Genomic DNA, 16715 nt, shown 5'->3' on the forward strand with positions numbered 1-16715 from the left:
ATATAAACTTGTTAAATAAGGCTTATTTTGTATGTGGATGTGCATGCGTGCAGAGCGCTCTTTACTGACCCGTACCTCCATCTCCTTGAGTACAGGATGGTCCTCAATACCAGGAAAGAGGACTCTCATGGCATATGTGCGGTAGTCCAGGAAGGGAATTCCTGCACCATCCAGCTCCTGGGTCAGTTCATGGATGTCTGTCTGCAACTCTGCAAAGGCTGCAAAAATGGCAAGGAACATTGCTTAGACATGTCAAATGAGCTTATAAACCATCCTCAAGAAAAAAGTAATTGCACTTTGAAATATTTCATGTTTCAAAGACAACAAAGCTCAAATGATGAGGTCAGTAGGATGAAAAAGAGAAACTAAAAGGTGGAATAGAGGAAAGGCGTTTGGATCTGGAAAGCTGGAGGGGAGTGCAGAGTGTTAGAACCCACACATGCCGCCACCTCACAAACTCTTGCTACACACACACACACACTTGTTCTGCTTTGGCCCACAGCTAAACACACACCCTTGCGCCCAGATGATTTATGTGAAAGCATGTCAGTGTTTGTACACATTCTCAGCTCCCGGACAGCATGTGTTCTGACCCCATTCATTGAACTCGACTCCTTTTAATAGAGGAAACATTTCTCAAACATATCCTAACTTTTGTTAAACTGTCTCAAGTGTGTTTTATACAAAAAACTCCTTGAGGAGAAAATATGGAACTCTGGCATCTGAAATACGGCACGCACATTGATACGTAATCCAAACAAATAAACCAAAGCCCAGACTAACAGATGGCTTGTGTCACCCTGTCTTCCCTCCCCATCTCTCTTTCTCCCTCTCTCCTCCTATCAATGTGACATCTTTAAAGTCACCTTTCTACCTCTTAATCTTCCTTTCATCCCTCCCTTCAGTTTCCACTTCTCTTTCTGCTTTCCACCCACTTCACCTTGTGGTAAAATCCCCGGTCTCTCATGCATGCTTGGCCCTTTGAACTGTTTCACATTTTGTCCCTTGACAAAGAAACTTCAACATATATTTTTGCTAATTTATATGACATACCAACGCCGGGTAGAATATCATGGACAAGTGCACTAATGATTGGTTTGGTGGTGAAATCATTTTCAGGCAGAGCGTTTTGCAAGGAGAGCATTTTTCTGAGAAGCTGCATTGAGGTTCAGCATAACTCAAGAGGAGCTGCAAAAATCCACAACTCAAATGGGAGAATTTGTCAACAAGAAAACTATTAGTTGTGCATTCCACCAATCTGGTCTTTATGGAGCAGTGCCAAAAAAATTTGGTGTGGTTTTAGTGCACACACAGCGGTGGATACTTCCTTGTCGCAGGAGGCTATATCCATTCTGAAGCCAGCGTCTGATCAGATTGATGATAGACTGGCACTTTTACCTAAGCCAATTAAATTAACCTCCTTTTTGAAAACATTTGTACTATAATTTATTGCCCTGAATATTAAGTTGTATATAAAACAATATACAACGTTTTAAATATTTTTTGTTGGATTTTACTATGCTTAAATCTGTAGTTTGAACTTTTAATGTATACTTCCTGGTAACTATTTTGATGTTTCTGAAAACATGTTTATAGTACATAAAACAATCAAACTGTCAAAAGAACACAACAATGCATCTAATGTATTGTGTTTACATATTTTGCATGCCAACATCTTTTCTGGATAGAGTTTTCAGTAACATGTTTTTTGACGGGTTGTGAATTAAGACACCGTCATAAACATGATATAACTCCTGTCATGAACATGAATATTTATGACTGTTGCCATAAAGTGTCTTTCTGTAAATCATGATACATTGAATACAAAGTTGAAATTATTCAAAATGTCTTTGTTATGACAACTTGACATTAACCTAGAAATCATGACATACATTTGTTATATTGATTTTTTAGCTTTAATTTTAATTTTGTTTAATCATTTTTCAGAACTTCAGAACAAATTTATGTCAGATCATGATTTCTTGGTTTTGACAAGTTGTCATGACGAAGAGATTTTGAATTATGTCAAAAAAAAGTTCTTCGCTGCATTTGCCTCTTGTTTTTATCTCCAATTTAACCTCTTTCTTTATGAACATCTCTTCCACTCCACACATTTTTCATAACCGCCTCTGAGATTTTTTCCGTTATCTGGCTCTCCGTGTCAATCTATCACTTTGTTCATGTTCATCCACCTTTCTTCTCGCAGACAGTAGTGACAGCTGGGAAAAGACGGGGTCGGGGAATGTAGACTTACTGTCGGCACACCCCAGCCAATCGCAGCGTGACCCGCTGTGTGAGTGTACATGTGTGTGGGATTGCAGGTAGTTTCTAAAGGGCAGGAAATGAATACAAGGCAGGGGGAGAGGTGTGAAGTGGCTACAAAGAAAAAAAAGAAAAAGTGTTGATGTCTTTATCTGAGGGTCTCTGCTTTAAAGGCCATTTACAATCTGTGGGTATGAAACGCTGAAGCCTCACAACATCGCAAGTCAATTTTAATACAGTATTTTAAAATAATCCTGATGTGTTTAAAAACCAGGCTGGCTGATGAATGTAAAAAAAATATCACAATCTGCTACTTAAATCGCAGCACTAGCAACTTGTCTTGAGGCAGTTTGTTCAGAGGTTGCAGGTAAGTTATGCATCAGTGTATGTAGCCTTGAGCTGCTTCAGTCCAAGCAAACACTTTTAATGCAGTTTGAGAAGCTCAATCTGATGTTTCAACTTCCTCTGGGCAGTTTTTCTAAAATATGCATCAGTACTTTCCTGGTCCTATAAATATATTCTGTTGTCATATCATGTCTACCACTGCCTTGGCTGCTGGTTTCTCTAGAAGAATATTTGATGTCTATGACTCAACTAAAGCTCCTATTTGAAGTTAGAAACTTACTATTGCAATATTGTCGGCCTCTGCTGATGATGTCATTTTATTACTGGTATCAGGTGAAACCAGAACTGATCAGGACAAAGATCCAGACCCCATAATTTGATACTAAAATGTGATGCAGTTAACTTCTCAGCTTGTAAGTTCTTTGGGTTGGACACATTTAATATTATTAATTCAATGTATTTGAAATAAGGGTGAGATAAAAAAAAATGTATGTGAGCTGTTATAAGCATGATTTTAAGATTTTTGAAACATCTTTATCAGGGACGCTAAAAAATGTCTCTGAATATCTGAGATCTTTACTCTGTATAAAGAGTTTTGTGATTTCTGAAACAGAAACAAGTTGGTATTTCATTTTGCTGAATACAGGAGGTAATTACAGAAAATACTAGGACCTATAAGAACACAAAATTAATTCCATAAAAACTGAAATTTAGCAGTGAGTCGCAATAAATCTGCTTGATTTTATTAAACTGCAATGGTGTTTTTCTGGATATGTCTTTTTTATTCTGATAAGAACATCAGGACAGTTTTCTGAGTTAAACTTGAACAACTAGCAGAACAAACTGTATATTTATGATGCAGCTTTATTCAAGTCTCTCAAAACAATGGAACAAATGGAGTGATCTCTTGTAGATATATTGGGATGATCATGTCATCAGTATTCTCCTTTTCCTTCACCCCATCTGCTTCTCTCACTGCTCTGCCAGCAGCCCAGCATCAGCAGCCTCTCCCTGGATTCATGCTTCTTCTTGCCAAATGAATATATGCTAAAGCACTGGTGTGTAAGTTTCATTCGATCCCTCCCTGGGCTTCAGCTGTTGCCAAGCCACTCCTTCCCTATAACCCCTTACTTTCCCACCTCCATGCCCCGTCTCTTTCTATCCCCCTCTCCCCACCCAAACACTTCTTGGTGTAGATGATGCTAAGGCCAGCCAGACTGCTCCCTCACGGGGAGGAGAGGCAACATCTGGTGGCTGGCTCAGATCAAAGTGCTCCTCTGGAAACGCACCAACACCCACGCAAACATGCACATACACACTGCTGCGACCGAACAGCAGGGGAGTGTTGGCATCGACTTGGAGAGCAATGCAGGAGACCAAGGGAGAAAGAGCAGACAAACAACTTGATAGGACTGTTAATAGTATGTTGTGCAGCTTTGATGGGAAGTTCGAAGGATGGAACAACGTGGAGGAACAGCAGCGTTAACAGTGTTGTTGAGTTTGTTGAGAATTGAGTAAGTTGGCTTCGGGAAGCACCTCTTCCCCACCACTCACCTTCTTTGCACTCCAGGGCGACCCTTGACTCTAGATTATCCATCTGCAGCTGCAGTCGCTTCAGGGTGCGGTCGGCATCACGGGACTTCCTCTTGTAAGCAATCAGAACCGCAATGATGACAAACAGAAGCAGGCCACCACCTATCCCGATGCCAATGATGGCAGGCAGAGTGAGCAGACTGTCGGAGTAGATCTGCAGCGTCCCAGGTGAAGCCTCGAAGCCTCCGACGCGGACCTGGCAACGACATTAAGGCAATGAAATTTTGGAAGTTTATGAAAGTCTGAAAAAAGGGGGAGATAGAATAATAATGGTGTCCTGTATTCAGCGACATGAGAAACCTTTAAAAAAAAGTTTTAAAAAAAGATGCCATTGGTAATTTTATTGCTCTCTAAACTGCAACATTTAAGAACTTCATATGGATTAAGGATGAAAGCAACTCATTCAACAGGCTGCATCTGCAGAAGGAATACAACTCCAACCAAACTAAAAATAAAGAGACACAAACCATGCTTTTGCAAAAAAAAAAAATTAACAAAGCACCAAGTTTTCTATACATTTTCAGGACCAAACTGCAGACTGTTCCAAACCCAAAACAGCAAAATTATCATCTATCTTTAAAGTACAAAAATACAAATGTTAACCAGAAATTTACTGTGGATGTATTTCTCAAGCGCACGCTTTAATTAGAAACCTTGTAAAAAAACAGGTGGGAAGTCAGGATAGAAGAACATATGCAGTGTTCTTCTATCCTGACTTGATGGAAGTATTCTTGATACTTCCATCATGGTGAAATAAGTAGCAAACAAATAAAGTACATAAATCAACGAGTAATGAAGACAGAAGGAGAAGAAAACAAATAATAAGAAAGTAATGAAAAGGGAGGAAGAAAGGAAAGAACGCAAATATAAAGCAGCATTTAGAAAAAGGAGCAAAGGGAGAAAGGAGTCTTTTTCTTTCCTTCCTATAAAATTCCGACAAAGATGAAAGAAACGGAAAAGCAAAAAAAAAGGGAAAAAATAACAAAAAAATAAATGAAAGGAGGAAGGGAGAAAGAAAGGTTGTAGAGTAAAAAGAAAGCAAGGACGTATGGACATGTGGATACGGCACTGAGACAACAGAATCGGAAACAAAGATAGTCCAGAAATTCAAATAACGTTGCATCCTGGAAAATATGTTTCTAAGTATTCTAGATTTATTTTATTTTTTCCAGGCATGAAAACCTTTAAGCATCTAACATGAAAAACAAAGCTGTGCCAGGTCAAGCTAAAAACAGATGTAAACTCCACTAAAATATTTTCATTTCAGCCAGAAGAGGAAATATCTGCACTCTACACATTTTGGACCTTACCTCAAGCAACTGTAAACTGAAAACACACAATGAAATAAATTCTGACAAAAACTCCCTCCAAAACATGTTCTTTTCGCACCCCCTAGTCAATACCCCCTTTTAACAGGCTTACGTCTATGAGATAGGAAATGAAGGAGGGTAAAAATAGACACAAGACCTCTCATGCCCGCTAGCCATTTTTTGGTATCCACTGAATACCAACACTCTTCAAATGCCAGGGAGGATGCCAGCCAAACCAGACTGATCAAAAGCCTCTAAGACACAAATACAGTCACAAGCACTGCCAACATTACAGGAGAGGGGATGTGTGTGTTCGTACGCTCGTAGCTATCTGAATAGGATAAAATGTAGAGTAATTGGAGGTATTTGGGTCGAATGGATGGGGGAGAAGAGAATGAGATGAATGAATGAAAAGGCAGGAAGTGGATTGACGTATCAGAGGGGGATGAATTGAGAAAACAGCATATTGAGCAGAGGATGTCAGATTAAAGTGACAAGAAGAAATGTGAATGCTCCATCAGTTAAACCAAACTCCTGCTGAGCAGGAGAGAAATATAAGTCAGGATGGGATATAGCTTGTTTTCCAGTTGCATATGTAAAATCTGCTGCTCCCTATGCTTTGCTCAAATAAGGTCAAAATGAGAAAGAAGGAAAAAAAACCCAAATGAATTTCAAAAAGCTTACTTACAGTAACTTTAGTACAGTAAGGAAAACTAAATACATTTAAAAAGTTTACTTACGGTGACTTTATGCTCTCCGGTCAGATTAGGTGATTCGCACAGCAGCTGGCTCTCAGACACGGTGAGGACGCAGGGCATTTCTCCGATCAGCACCGTGTAGTTCAGCTTAGAATTTCCTGGGGCTGCAGGAATTAGGTTACGACCCTGGAAACAGACACAGCAGCTCAGAGAGTGGGGGTAACAGCATTCATAAATTCTCCGCCATTTTTAGCATGTTAAAATTAAGTCATTTTTGAAAGTTTTTAGGACTACATGAATTATTATAGTGCTGAGAATTTTAAAAAGCTAAATTTACTTTAAAAGTTGCCTCGAGTTTATTTGCACGGTTTGGTTTAGATCTTCCGGGTTCGCTATGCAATTTATGTCAGACGAGCTTACTGAACAACCCAACACTTATGCCATAATCATAAAAGCAGGTATTTGTACTTTTGACAATATGTGTTGGTGCCAAGTTCAGACTCTGGATGAAGTCATCACCTAATGGATTCTTTCCAACCTCTTGAATGGACTTTTCTTCACGCTGCACTCAAGAGCAGCTTATATTTTACTTGCACCAAACTTTTACTCTCAGACACAATGCTTTGTGAACAACAAATCTCTGTAGAAATACCTATGCCCCCTTGTGGAGGGTGTAGGAGATTGTAGTTTTCCAACTGACCACGGAGACTACATGACCACTGGAGCCAGAATATTTTCCTATTAAACTTATTTTTATGGGTTTTATTCACATTTTATGAGAGAGAGAAATTAGTGTTTCCATCAGCCATAAGCTGTAATCACCCACATTAACAGAAATAAATAAATGCTTTAACTACATTATTATTAGATATAATAATTATAGGGGAAAAGGGAATTCAGTCAGTTATTGCATTTAAAGAACCGTTGATAAAATTTACTCAATGCAGATTGCTTTCTTTCCACCATAAGTCACTTTTTCTTCATATATACACAATTGCTTTGTTTTGCAGAGACAGAGATAGAGTGAGAGAGAGAAAAATTATCTCCAGCCTTCCAAAAGACAAACAAAAAACCAAAAAACACAGAAGCCTTCCCAGGAAATATTTACAAGATTAAATTTTTGGTGCATTTCTGAAAGTTCTTACCACAATCAAAATTTGTCAGTATGGTATAATATTTAAAGATGTACAGGAGAGCGTCACTAGTCTTCATTTCTTAAACCCCTCCCTGATTGGAAGAAAAAAAGAGGCTTTGGTTTGCCATGAAATTGCATGATAATTTCCCTCTAGGTCCTGAAAGGCTTTGAAGTTGAGGGGTGAGGAAGTGGGGGGGTGTCATTAGACAGAGTGGGTGGGTGGGACAAATGCACAACGTATACAAACGCACTCTGCATCCGCGGTTCATAGTAAACACGGCTGTGAAGTCTCTCTTCAGATGTTCATAGATAAAAATCTGAGCAGGTGCCTTAGCAACACATGGACCCACTCTAAAAACATGACTTGCTTTGCACCCGATTTGAAAGGAACAGTTTAAACACTTATTTATTTTTTCTTAAAGGTCTTAAACCCCCACTGGAGAAAAACAGGTGGAGAAATATCCTTCAAGGTTGAGCCACGCTTAAAAGTGAGCCGTGCTGAAAGACAGATGGCGAAAAGCAAATGATTTCAAACAATTATCAGTAGCTTATTAGCTGAATTGAAGAAATAGTTCATTTTTTTTCAGCCCATTTGCGAGATTAATTGTTGAACACTTGACGAGTACACACATCACATGAATCCTACAATCTACTAAAGCAGCCCTTCCTGTGCATCCACTTAGTGCTAACACTCAGCTAACCTTCTTTTGTCCTGAACTCCCGGTGTGTGGAGACATTTCTGCCTCAGCTTCAGAGAGCAACCTTCAATATAAAACGGCTTTCATGTAAAACCACAACAAACTCAACCTATACATTCAGATTCCTCTCACACATTCCAGGTAAACATTGAAAGCTGACATAAAACGGGAAAGATGAGGCATGAAGGGATAAAGGAGGGGGAAAAAAAACAGATATGTGGACTGGGAAGGGATACAGAGAGGAAAAATGGAGAAAAAAATTAAACACATCATTTAGCAGGAGAATAACAAAAAAGGAGTTTGACAGAGAGAAGGCCGTAACAGATAAGTGCCATGAACACAAAGCAACTTACCTTGAGTATGAGTGGTGAGCTGGGCTTCAGCTCCATCTTGGGACCGAGAGGCTCAAACTCTGGGTCTGGGTAGTAGCTGAAAGTTTCGTTTATCACCAGCACGGAGCGCACACCATCCATGACGAATCCAATCTCATCAGGACTGGTGCCCATCTCAGAGAAGCTTTTGCCAGATTTGGCCACAGAGGGCGCCAGACAAACCATGACTGTGTTGTTGAGAACGGTGCAGTTCTAAAATACACGGAGAACAGCAACACAATAAAGACGTGTCTTGAGCAGGCACAAGCCATTTCATGTCGACGTTTCATTATTTTAAAATTTTAGTTACTTCTAACTAAAATGAGAAATGATTTTAGTCACAAATTCTCTGTGATATTATGGATCACAGAGAATTACGTTTTTCATTATGATTGTTATTCTAACAGTGCTAAAGAACAAATTTCAGCTGTTTTAAATAATTCTGAAGGGACTAGATGCTAAAACAAACAAGCGCAAAAAACAATGAGGTAATAATTTTGTATTGTTGAACGGGTGTTACTTTATTTTCAGCTTCTGTCAAAAAACTTTAAGCCAAAATAATCAATGGGCTGGCAAATAAATTGTGTTGTAATATCAAAAATCAACTAAAGTGATAATCTACATATGAATCAACATGAAAGCAAGAAGTCTCTTTTTATATTTTTATACATATTCAGCTGTCTTGTCTGTTCCTATTCAGACTTGGCATATAATAATACAACAGAAATCCAGACTTTTCAAGATAAAGTAGAAACCCTACTTCCTACTCTGAGGCTGGAGTAGAGAATAAAAAGGTTAACTCAAGCACGGGCTCTGTTATAAGGGCTTAAACAGGGTTATGTGATGCAACTGATTAAATGTGTCTGTAACGACATAATGAGGAAAAGGCGGCCTAATAACATCAGTCCTGTAATCAGTGTTGATATCATCTGGATATACCCTGTGGGTTTCGACACTTAGAACAAATTAGCCCCTAATGACGGAGAGAAACTGAAGTGGTCAGCTCATGGCTGCTAACGGCAATGCAGGATGGCAGAAGTGACCTTGGATAGATTCCCCTCCATTGCTAAAACGCTTTGAAAAAGTTTTCAAACCCCTTGAAAATGTTCACAGCTGTATCTAAACTCAAATTAAGTTACACAGAGGTGGATTCTATGATCTAATCTGGGTACTTTTTAAAGCAAATTGGATTTTATTTAAGGGCATCAAAGTAAAGGAGGTCAAAGGTATGAAAACGTCTGCCAGGCACCACACATTGTATGACGTGCCACAAAGTGAAACATCTGTGTGTTTGTACAAACACCTAGGGTGAATGGTGTTTATAGGTCAAGAAATACACCTCTCTGCAGTTATGTAGGGGGGACAAAAGGAAAGGATATACGGGATACATATATATATATTTTTTTACTTTTACCTCGAAGTGAGAGGGGGAAAAAAGGTTAGTTGAGCCCCGTGGTGAAGGGTGAGGAGAGGGGGATTTGCAAGAGCAGCTTTATTGCTAGTTGACATTTCAAAGGTTAAACTGCTAAAAGAAAATTCAACATCAAAAACAAACAGAAAATGGGCAGCTTGACCGACAGGTCAAAACCATGAGTGTGTATAATCTAACAGTTAGATTGTCCTAAGAATGGGAGAGATGAAGGCTGAATCCTGTTTGCCAGGGTTACCCACAGTCCTCCCCCTCCATGTTGGCACTTAATCAGATTGGGGTTAAAATATTCCACACAGGAACGTGACACTCTTTGAAGAATCTGATAAAAATATCAGTTCAATATCTTAATTTAAAAGAAAGTATATTAATTGTAAGAAAATGTTCAATACAGTAATTTTGAACTAAAGCTTTATAGAAAATTTGTTGTATAGACTTTTACTCTGGTTACGGTATCTTTTATGGAGAAACTTACTTTGTTTTTCCGTTTTTGATTAACATATTAATCAGAAATGAAAATTATGCTCACTGACCAGTTTATTAAGAACACCTGTTAACTGCTCAATGACATGGCAGAAGTACATTTAGGCATCCAGACATGGTGGCTTGCAGAAGTTCACACCGAGCATCAAAATGGAGAGAGAAAAAAAAGACGATTTAAAGGATTTGGAATGGCCGTCTAGACATCTGATATCTTGTGAAAAAAACGGTATCCAGAATCGAGATACCATCAATATATGTGGAAAACTGCGTCAGAGCCACATCAACTGCGTCAGTCACATCAAGTCCAACCTTGAACCGACAGGCTACAACAGCAGAGGACCGCATCAAATGAAACTCCTGTCAGCCAAGAACAGGAAACTGAGGCTAGAATTTACTCACCCTTATCAACATTCGAAGTTCAAACACTAGAATGAAGATGTCTGAGAATACTTCATTTCAACAGCAATGTTGAAACAGGGTGCCTCAGAAGTTGCCATGGACAACATGAAAGCATGGATTTATCATTCTTTGTTTAAAATGTTCATGCTGCTGGCGGTGCTTGTATAATCAAATGGGCGAGACTTTAGGCTCCAACTGAGCAAATGTTGCATACTGCTGCCAACATGTCCAACCACTATGACCACATGTTAGTAGGTGTTGCACCATGTCATACAGCTCAGACCAACTCAAACTGGTTTCTTGAACAAAGCATCGAGTTCACTGCACTCCAAAGGCCTCAAGTCAGGAAACCTCAAATCAGTACAGCAACTTTGAGATGTGTTGAATGAGGAGATTAACATCAACCCAGTTCAACAAAGTGTACTTAACATAGTACATTAAACCACATGCATAGATATGTTAAAAGATGGCAGTCTAATTTTTATTTTGATGTTGCAATGATTTAAATTCAAACACATGTTTTTTTGTTCTTTTTTTAAGTTGAACCAAACATGTTAAAGCCATCAAAACAGATATTAAGACTATTACTGTGCCATTAAAAATATGTGTAGTATGTGTAATTTTCCTCTCACTTACCAAATTCAATCAGTGGCTGTTCTTGTGTTGTCAATAATAATAATAATGATAATAATAAAGAAAAGAAAGTGCAGGTGCAAACTCTGAAACTCACATTTTCTGACTGTCCCGCTCCGTACTTGGCTCTCATTTTGGGCTCTTTGATGGTGGCCAAGTTGGTTCCAGTTATGGTCAGCATTGTGCCTCCACTATAAGAAATACATATTGAGAAAAAAAAAAAAAAACACTCATTAAAAGTGAAAAAAAAAATCAAAATGACAATTATACAACAGCAAAAGAAAAGCACAATTTTTTATAAGCTCTTCTGCTTCCCACTGTGTTTTCCTGCTGCTTTTATGCAAAGATAAAAGTGACTAAATCTGTTCTCTGTGGGATTCAGCAGAACCCTTCAGATGGCAATTCACCAATAATGTGCAGCCTTTCACCTGCTTATTCATGGAAACCATTTTTGCTATGATGAGTGTGATGCTACAACCGTCATCTGAATGTTAAAAGCTTGTTTAAACCCAAACGTAGGCAGGGGTGAAAACGAGGTGAATCTGTAGTTATTTCAAACTGCTGGCCTCTATTCATTACATCTCAGCAGTCAGAGGACATAAACCAGTGTAATATTGCTGCATTCTGGTATTTTTAATAGGAAATGCACATAAGCACAGGTGTCAAGACACACAGTTTTGACCTTTATGGGAATATATGATGATGACCGGCAGGGACATGAGATAATGTGGGCGAGACGCCCGTATCTCCACACGGCCTCGTCGACAGCCTCTGCTGCGCCATGAGGCTGAACTTAATCTGACGTGAGGCTTCCTGACAGATTCTAAGTTAGCTCAAAACTTATCCAAGTCCAGAGCTAATGCGAGTCATAAAGATGATGCACTGGCTGAAGATCCTTTCACTCAAACAATTCCCGAACAAGGCAAAGTTACTGTCGTAAAAAAAAAAAAAAAAAAAAAAAAAAAGATGTTGTGTATCTAAGCTTATACTGTGTGAAAGAAGTTTTTTTTTACCCTTTCATGTTTGTCGGTTCTCAGCAGCGCTACATAAAGACCGTTAAGCCATATAGCTTAGCATTATAAAATAAAGACATACAACAAGCCAGTTCTCAATTTCCGAGTCGGCTGTGTTGAGTTTGGGCCAAACAAAGCTGTTATTAGGAGGGGGGAGATTTAAATTGCACAGCTTTTACTAAAATTGGCTTTGAAATGGACCGAGACCAAGCAGGACGGGAATGTCACCTGAGCCAAAAAATGGCTGAGAGGCTTCCAGGAGGCCACATGGTGTGGTTTCTGGGGTGGAAAGGGAACACATAAGATCGCTTCACATGTGGTTATATGCTTTGTTGGTGGAAGAATAGAAACCACAGCTGTAGTACAGTGAGGTAAACATACATGTATCAATACAAAAAAACTCTGACAGGCAACACTTGTCAAAACTCTGTACTTCCCTTTAAAGTTTATATTTCACTAAGAATCGATGACAAATTTATCAAAAGGGGTCAGACTTTCAAACATCTGGAAAATACCTGCATCAAATGCCTGACGCTTCCAGAATGTGCAGGAGGCCTGAAGGCATGACTTTAAAGTTGTAATACGACTGTTAAAGAAAATCAAGTTCCTCTTCCTTTTCTCTGTGGTTCCACAACCAGCTGCAGAAATACATCAAAGTCAGGCGGAGGGCTTAGCAGTGTTAATCACCCGGGTGTACCCGCTGCTCACAGCCTTCCCCTTGATCTCTGCTCCACTGCAGCTCCTCTCCCACACTGAAACCTGTCATGAATGCCCAGGCCACCGATGAAGAGATAAAGCATTTTCCAGTAAAGTTGTTGTAGCCAACCAGCAATCTTAAGCTTGTATGCGCTGTGCGGAGGAGGGTTTTAGCGCATGATTGACAGCCCTAAGTCCCTCCTCTTGGCTCTTATTGGTTATTTCTGACCTCTATTGGAGTGTTTCTGATGACAGAAATAGGAGCACCAGGAGAAGGTTTTATCACCACAGATAATATGACTCACTGTGAAGACATAGTAACAGTTTTAACAGATACGCGAGTAACATGCTTGTATGAATGTTACAAATTGCAACTATATGCAATTTTTAGTAAGACACCATTATGACGTGTAATGACTACAGAGCCATGTGTCAGTGCTTTCAGTTGACGGATGCTTCTTCATGAAGAAACAAGAAAAAAACAGTGCATCTCCCGCAAAAATACACAGTGGCCAAAAGGAGAAACTGTCACAAAATCAGCATTCTGAAAAAAAAAAAAAAACTGATTGGTCAGGTGAACCATGTACCTCCTCTCCTGGGTGCACAAAGTAAAAAAACAAAACAAAATAAAATCAAGCACTGAGGTCATTCCCTCAAGGTTGTAGCTTTTGCTTTATTCTTCTTTCTAACTCCGAATCCTCAGTTCCCACCTTTTAAGATTCCTCATCCTTTCACACCCATTTCTTGTGATGTGAGAGTTTGTTTCCCTGCAGAGGTTTTAAACGCTTTTATTTTCACCTCAGCCCTCTGTGACAACACAGACGATGAGTGCTACACTTGACACAACGTTTGAAGTGAGAAAAATGGGAGTTGGTACAGCAGTCAGGGTTGAGATAAATACTAAAGCACCTTGCATAAGAAATTAATTGAATTTCTCCACATTTTACAGACTTAAAATTACTTTAAAAATAAAATAAACGGCATGCATTTGCATTTGGAGATTTGCTAGAGACCCAGGAACACATCAGACAGGTCAGCTGTGGATACATTAAGAGGATGGTTAGTTCATAAAACCATGCTCTAAATAAACACCTCACAGCACATCGTTTAATCCAACACCTGAAAATGGAAGTAGCACAGCACAAACGCAAACCTAGTAAGGCACTGAAAATGACGAGACCAGCAAGGACAGCGTTAACCAGAGAAGCAGCCAAGAGGCCTACGGTGACTCTGGAGGTGCTGCAGAGATCCACAGCTCAGTTGTGACAATATGTTGACAGGACAACTGTAAAGACAAGAGGATAGGCCTTTTAAAGAAAAATCATTTCATAAGAAAGCCTCACTTGCATTTTGCTACAAGCCACCCAGATTACAAAGTAAATGTATAAAAAATGAGCTCTGGTCACATGAAAACAAATTATTATTTTTTTTAGTCTACATACCAAATAATCTATATAGCAGAAAATGCTATTGCATGTCATTGCATTGCATATCACACCAACACAACATAAAAATGGTAAACCATACTAGACAACATCATGTGCCTGGATGCTTTTCTTCTGCAGAGACAGTAATGGACATTTAATGGGAAGATTTTGAAACTCACATATCCCTTTCCCCCAAAGTTACAATTCTTCACTACTTCTTCATGGTGTGTTATATAAAATCCCAATAAAATAAATCTAAGTTATTTTAATACAACTAAATAAAAAGGGAAAACTTCAAGATATGTGAAATATTTTGAACAGCATCAAATCTGGACTTTATTCAACAAGAAACCAATTAGTTTCTCTCCGAAACTAAAATAAACATTTCTATCTTTTGCTTAGCATCTCTTACTTCTGCAATTGCAATATTTTGAAAGTCTAAAAGGAATTAAAGAAAATGCAGAACTTCCTGGAACTACATAGCACTTTAAAATTAACTAGAGAGTTGAACGTGTGCTGGTGTCCCTTCAGAACCGAACAGCAGAAGAGTTTCTAGGTCATGCTTGAGAACCTGTTAGGATGGGTTTGGTTTTCCTCCCCTCTCCATGGCAGTTTGAGTTTGCAGAGGAAATCTTCCTGTGGCTATGCAGGCTGATTTCAATAAGTGAAGAAATATTTACAGATGCATCTCTGTTCCAGCTCATCAGTGCACTGCTTCAGGAGCCTCTTTTTACCCCAGTTCTGCTCTCAAAGGTTTACTTTTGAAACATAAACAGAATAAATAACACGCTTTAAGAAAGAGAAATGAGGGTGACGATGGAGAGGGGAACTTTGCTTTTCTTTGAGAACCAGAGAGAGAATGTGGAGGCAAAATAAAACATTCATCACCCTTCGCGCAGAGTTTATGTTTGAGTTAGGATGGTTATGCTCCTTTAAAAGAAGAATCTTAACCGGAGGTCTAACCACCTCAAAGGATTAATAATGTATTGAGGCTTTTGTGTGTGTTCTGCAGACGGACACTACATCAAGTGGAATCGGGAGATGAAAACACTGTACAGATGTAAATTATAGATAACAAAATATCAAATATTATGTTGATTTATTCAACGTCAGAGAGAGATTCAGCCATATGGAAACTGGACATGGTCATTCAAATCGCAGCATTTACTAATGACAATCAAACCTGTTTTAAATGTCCTCTAAACTGTGGCAAACATTTCATAAGCTTGAATTTTAAGGAGAGTTGCGGAAAAGCTGCGGCGGCTGCCGTACCTGGCAATACTCCAGTCAGGCTCAATCTTGAGGATGGTGGGATCGTCTGTGTAGTTAAACTTGACCTCTGGGTTCCTCAGCTCTGCAGAGTTGATGTCCACCATGACCGGAGTGGGGGTCGGGGACTGTCCAGCCGGCGTCACACATACAATCTCCTTGCTGCTCCGCCTGGGTGAGAAGAAATAGGACAAGATGAAGGTTCAACTTATTGCTCCAAGGACTTAGACTGGAAAGAAATAACGTATCTTTAAAATAGCTCATAAATTATTTATGAGACACGATAAAACAGCAGAGGTGCACGTACAACTTCTTGCTGGGAATTACTGATCCACACGGCAAATATCTTTGACTGAGAGCTAAAACCACGATGTGGTGAAGTTCTTAGTTGTCTCTCCCTCCCCTCCTGTGCGTCTTCTGGCTAACAGATCTGAAAAAGCTGATGTAGCTGGTTGTCTTCATGAGTGATGTAAACCTATGCCTGACGGACACAACCAGCTACATCCAGCTGAGAAACTTCCTGCAACGGCTTTGTAACAGTAAGTTTGGGCATCATTGCAAAAGGTTTTATGACAGCTTGAATATATGCTTTTAGAATAAAATTCTGCACATCTTTACAGTAAAAACATTTTAACGCTTTCACACATTTTAGTCTGATAGAGTTTGAGTTGTTTTGCAATAAAGAATTTGCACATTTGTCATTTTGTATATGTGCAACGCTAGAAGAGGCTCAGCTGAAAACACGAACTGCTGCTGTGATTGAGGTGAAAAGTAGTTCTAAGATTTATTGAATCAGAATGCTGAATGAATGCTGCACAATTTTCATTTTTTGCTTATCAAATTTAGAAAATCACGTCGAACCATCCTTTTCTTTCTGCAAATCTAAAATTATTATAATTATGCACTACTTAGTTAAATAAAACTGACTTAAGATTATGGTAGGAACAAGACAAA

General features: G+C 39.1%; 1 protein-coding gene across 4 annotated transcripts in view; it reads right to left on the reverse strand.

The window, feature by feature from the left end:
* Positions 1-16715, reverse strand: part of LOC129358537 (plexin-A1-like) — a 204467-nt gene that overhangs the window by 19376 nt on the left and 168376 nt on the right. For 2 of the 4 annotated variants that reach the window (XM_055027665.1, XM_055027663.1), the window contains exons 16-21: positions 15765-15932; positions 11454-11547; positions 8395-8625; positions 6251-6394; positions 4162-4396; positions 76-218 (exon numbers count right to left, since the gene is read on the reverse strand). In XM_055027665.1, coding sequence (XP_054883640.1) covers positions 76-218; positions 4162-4396; positions 6251-6394; positions 8395-8625; positions 11454-11547; positions 15765-15932 — 1015 coding nt within the window. Of the gene's footprint in view, positions 1-69; positions 219-4161; positions 4397-6250; positions 6395-8394; positions 8626-11453; positions 11548-15764; positions 15933-16715 lie in introns of all 4 variants that reach the window. The other 2 variants (XM_055027664.1, XM_055027662.1) reach the window with 1 other exon arrangement.

This window comes from Poeciliopsis prolifica, unplaced genomic scaffold (genome assembly GCF_027474105.1).
Source record: "Poeciliopsis prolifica strain line A6 unplaced genomic scaffold, Auburn_PproV2 SCAFFOLD003, whole genome shotgun sequence".
In the NCBI taxonomy this organism is placed as follows: Eukaryota; Metazoa; Chordata; class Actinopteri; order Cyprinodontiformes; family Poeciliidae; genus Poeciliopsis; species Poeciliopsis prolifica.